This window comes from Penaeus vannamei, chromosome 28, assembly GCF_042767895.1.
Source record: "Penaeus vannamei isolate JL-2024 chromosome 28, ASM4276789v1, whole genome shotgun sequence".
NCBI lineage: Eukaryota > Metazoa > Arthropoda > Malacostraca > Decapoda > Penaeidae > Penaeus > Penaeus vannamei.
Genome location: NC_091576.1, coordinates 4,222,291 through 4,227,290, shown reverse-complemented (window position 1 = coordinate 4,227,290; position 5,000 = coordinate 4,222,291). Strand labels below are relative to the sequence as shown.

General features: G+C 49.0%; 1 protein-coding gene across 1 annotated transcript in view; it reads right to left on the bottom strand.

Annotated features, from left to right (window-relative positions):
- Positions 1–1,818: 1,818 nt before the first annotated feature.
- LOC138866995 (trypsin-1-like) overlaps positions 1,819–5,000 on the bottom strand; it is a 3,997-nt gene continuing 815 nt past the window's right edge. The window contains exons 4-12 of the mRNA XM_070141390.1: positions 4,742–4,854; positions 4,511–4,632; positions 4,196–4,321; positions 3,866–4,037; positions 3,379–3,499; positions 3,100–3,247; positions 2,790–2,929; positions 2,484–2,607; positions 1,819–2,111 (exon numbers count right to left, since the gene is read on the bottom strand). Coding sequence (XP_069997491.1) covers positions 2,056–2,111; positions 2,484–2,607; positions 2,790–2,929; positions 3,100–3,247; positions 3,379–3,499; positions 3,866–4,037; positions 4,196–4,321; positions 4,511–4,632; positions 4,742–4,854 — 1,122 coding nt within the window. The 3' untranslated portion in view covers positions 1,819–2,055. The remainder of the gene's footprint in view (positions 2,112–2,483; positions 2,608–2,789; positions 2,930–3,099; positions 3,248–3,378; positions 3,500–3,865; positions 4,038–4,195; positions 4,322–4,510; positions 4,633–4,741; positions 4,855–5,000) is intronic.

The window sequence follows — 5,000 nt, the reverse complement described above, 5'->3', positions numbered from 1 at the left end:
CTCGACTGACAATATATTTATCTGAGAACCCTTTCACTTAGTAAATAGTTTTTACCTTTTCAATTGTGTCACTGAGCAAGTGGGTAGAATATGCTTTTTAATAGACATTAGATACTGATTCTTTGATTCTGCAATTACTTTTGTGTGAAAAAATTGTGAAAGAGAAAGATTAGCCATAGTTGTAAATTGAGAGCAAGTATAATTAGAAGGTTACTTGTAAAAATGTTTTAACCACATTTTACTCGCCACTCCTTACAACAATGAAATCAGTATGAGAATAAAGTATGACTTCTGAGATGAAAGATTATCATGATTGCTGTGATCTGCATAGATAGAGCAACAAACACGGCAAAGTCAAGGTGGTTTTCATCATGAAAGCATTTGCCGCTTCCCACTCTCTGATTATGATCAATAATTATCTGACCACACAACTAGAAGCAGGAGATTGTATGAGGCACCACTGATCGTTTTTTTAATTTACTAGCTAATTTCCAACTGAAATAAAAAAATCCTACAATTTAAAATTTCCATTCACATACATCATTATTATTACACAAATTGTTATACATTACAGCCCTCCCACACTGCAGGATTGGGCGGGGCTTCCTATATATCCAAACTAAATGCACTGTAATAGTTATCCTTTGTTTGTGATATTTGATATTTGGAATATGAGTGTATTTCATCCACTTTTTACACGATATACGAGGTGTGTCTAACTCAAATCCTTCGCGGGCCAATTTTCCCTTCAGCTACCATTTCACGGGCCAACAAAGATTCATACCTGATTCCCAGGATTATATTACTAAACCTGGTTTTATGTACTTGTACGCAAAGTTTATTTTACTTATCAGATACTACAGGTAACATGTTCTTTATGACGTTATTTTCCTTCATGGCGATCATAATTTCACAGGCTAATAATTCTTGTCTCCCTGCTGGCCACTTATGATCATCTAGCCCGCAGACCATTCAAAGATTTCATTACTGGTGAATTAATCAGCAGAAACTATTAAAAGTGTATTTAATATTCTGTCTTGGTCCCCTCTGACATTTTAGAAAATCTTTTTAATTCGATGTACTATAAATGGCCCGAAACTCTACGGAATGGAACCCACGTTTGGATATACGAATAAATATGCTCCATCCAACAACCGACTTTCATCTGAAGGATCCCTCAGTTTTCTTGTTGAAAGAAATAAAAACTTATTTATCTTTTATCGGGAAAATGTGTGATAAATGTATTCCGTGAACAGCATCTCAGAGAAGCACAAGCAGTAGGAAAAAGTAATGTTCAATTTGGTAAACATTATCAATAAAAAAAACACAATAACAACAAATGGCGGTATTAAGGTTACAAATAATGTTCAGTTTGTTAGACAATAACAAATGGCGGTGGTAAGGTTACAGTGCAGAGGAAATGAAACAAGGAGAAAGCAGAGTTCGTCTTCGATGCAAGATGTTTTCTGCGTCCGGTGTGGACGGTGAAGGATGGGCGTGTCCGAATCCCTTGACGTCAGAATGCTCGAGAAGAACCAGAGGCGAGGGAACTTTCTCTTTGAAATCTCAGATCACGTGACAACGAGGCGGCGTCAACAAAGGAGAATTAACACTTATTCATATCAAACTCCTCTTGTGTAAGGATAATGAACAGCAAACTGAAGGCAAAGTGTCTTTCTCACCAACCCTCTGAAAGCGCGGCTCGAACACACCCAGAGACAAGGCCCCGGGACTTGCTATTTCAAATCCCGATTCATACGAAAATTTGCCTTTGTAAAATAAGGTATTCGAACGATGGTTCACATAAAACAAACTTGCCATTGTGCAGGGTTTATTATTAGATAACAAGCGGAAGGTAAAATGCGTCTTCTCCTCTGGTTTGGTTCGCCCAGTCCGTGCTCAAGGATTTCCCAAATTGATCCGCGAGTCAGACTGGCTTTCTTCTTTTCATTCATGAAGTTCAGATTTCAGATTGTTTCGGTCGTAAGAGGGAATCGCTGCGGGTTCGTCCAAAAGTCCAGATTCCGAAGCCGTTCGCCAGATTTGCGCCGCCTGTTAAAGTCCGCAATATTTTCCCGTCGTGGCGATGCTGTCGATCCAGTTCACATAGTCTGCAAAATAATGTCACGATAAGCTGGAGACACAAATGGAGATGCCATGATTGCAGTGCTTCTTTTCGGTCCAATATTTACCCTTCATGAAATATTAAAGCGAAATACAAAATTTAATATTTATTGTTGTTACCATTGTCTTTTTAATTTCCATTATCGACTATAATTACAAAATCATTACAATATGTTTTCTGTCTGACATTCCACGGCAAGGAGTAAGCCCTGCATACACAATCATTCTTGTATTGCAAAAATGTACAGAGCAATCAACATTTATCAGTCTATAATTTGCTCGCGTGTCCCCCTGGGCTCTACAAGACGTCACAGACTCGTGTCTGGACTGCGCTCGCAAAGACCGAGAGCGTTTCTTACTTGGCAGGTCCGTGTAGACTCCGTATCTGCCCGGGAGCGCGCAGCCCGAGCCCCAGCTGACCACCCCGGCGAGGTAGTGCCGCCCGTCCGCCTCCTCGACCGTCAGGGGGCCGCCGCTGTCACCCTGAAGGGAGGAGAGAACGTGACAGGACTGATGCGTGCTCCCTTAACTGCTCAAATGGAAAAAGGAAATGAGATGCACCCGTCTTAGATCGCCTGCACTTGGGCGCACGAAATGTCATCGTCATTTTGTCTTGTGAAATGTTCAACAAGAGATGTTCAACAAGAGCAGCAAGAAGAGTTTACTTGGCAGGAGTCCTTCCCGCCCTGGAGCAGGCCGGCGCAGATCATGTTCTGAGTGACGGAGCTGCCGTACACGGCCTGGCACTCGCTCCGCGTGGTGATGGGTATCGTCACCTCCCTGGCGACCTCCGGCTGAGTCCCTCCTGCGGCAATCAGAGAAGGGAAATGAGGCTCGCGGAGGGAAAAGGCCCGGTGCCTCTTCTCCCGAAGGAAAGGAGACACCAGGAAAGAAAGCTAGGAAAAGATACGAAAGTAGCCAGCTGAGCCCTGAGCGGCAGAGCAGGCCCTGGACTCGACTGGTCGGTGGACGCACCCGAGGAGGTGGTGCCCCAGCCGGTGGCGGTGGCGTCCCTGCCGGAGAAGTCTGCGTTGAGAGGAGGCATGCACACGGGCTTGACTCCGGGCCAGTTGGTGAAGCTGACCTTGTCCTTGATGTGCACCAGAGCGATGTCGTTGTCCAGCTGCGAGGAGACGAGTGATCAAGAAAGGTGCCGGAAGGACAGAAAAAATCTGACCATCTCTCAGCAAAGTGTGACGCGAGGGAACTCGGGCTCAGACCTCGGTCTGCTTGCTCCGAGACCGAGCGACTCACCGTGTTGGTGTTGTAGCTCGGGTGGACGACGATGCGGTCGGCGGCCCGCGTGATGATGCGAGTCGGCCCGTTGTTCCAGTCGTGCATGTTGAACAGGACGTCCACGCTGCTGGGCGAGGCTCTGGGGGCGTCGGCAGAAAGGAGAATTATTGACCGCTGTCTCAAGGGACGCAGATTGCTCATTTCTTGCAAGACCAAAGGAAATGACTATTTTCCAAGTAGCATCAAAGTGACCCTTTTCAGGGAACCAAAAGAAAAGAGAGTCAGAGAGGCAAGTGGGAGGGGACTCGAGGGTCAGGGAGGCAAGTGGGAGGGGACTCGAGGGTCAGAGAGGCAAGTGGGAGGGGACTCGAGGGTCAGAGAGGCAAGTGGGAGGGGACTCGAGGGTCAGAGAGGCAAGTGGGAGGGGACTCGAGGGTCAGAGAGGCAAGTGGGAGAGGCCTCGAGGGTCAGAGAGGCAAGAGCAGAGAGAAGGAGCGACGCCCACCCGACGACGCAGTGGGCGGCGGTGATGATCCACTCGTTGTTGAGGATGGAGCCTCCGCAGAAGGGCCTGTCCGTCCCGCCCGCGTCGGACAGCCCCACGAGCCACGGGTACTCGTTGACCTCGTTGGCCACCCCGCCCACGATCCTGTTGCTCCTGTTGGGCTCGCCACAGCCTGCGGCGGGCGGAGGCAGTTCCGCGAGGTTAGCTTTCCCTCAGGATGTCTATTTCATGTTCGCGACCGACTGGTCAGCGAGCGAGTTGTATTTGCACTTTACATTCAGGCTCGCAGCCTCCCTCTGCAGATTCTTCTGAAGGGCGAACGATACTTACGGCAAGCGAGCGAGTTCGGGTCACGGGTCGTAGTTGCGGCTGCTGCTGTGGTCGTCGGGGCAGCGGTGGCGGTTGTCGTCGGAGCAGCGGTGGCGGTTGACACAGCAGCAGCAGTCGTCGTCGTCGCTGCGAAATGGGAAAGGGGAAATGAGGCAACCTCTTAGCAAGAGAGGGATGGCACGAACCCAAATTCAAGGCAATCCAATCATCTCAGCGTTCACATTTATGTAAACTGATCCACCGAAGTTTCTGTTTGTCCCTTTGATCCCGTCAGCAGAAGACGGGAAAGGGACCTGCAGTTAGTGACGCACGTACATCCAGAGGCGGTGATGACGCAGTAGAAGCCGCTGCCCTGCCTGAACCTGTCGCTCCGGAAGCTGAGGCGCACGTTGGGTCCGCACGTCTGGAGAGTTCCTGGCCGATTCCTCCCGCAGTACCTGACGGGGAGATTTCGCTGCGTCACAGTGCGAAGCCCAAAGAGAGTAATGGTTTGGCTCTGAAAGTCCCATTGATATCCAGTCACGTGACTGAGGGAAGCTGGCTCACCTTCTCCAGGAACATCTCTCCGAGATGACGAGGCGATCTCTCCAGCATCGAGAGCTGCCCTGGATGCCCACGCGCGAGCACGTGACCTCCAGCGTCAGATCGGAAGTGGCGCCCTGGAAGGACACGTTTTTACTTGGACTCAGCGTCGATCAGCGCAGTGAGTAAAGCCCGCGAGTGCCCCGGAAGCCCTTATCCGGGTCCTCAGAGATGAAGACCCGACCGACTTCCCCTTCGCTGAATGGCCCAGTTATTGCTCCAC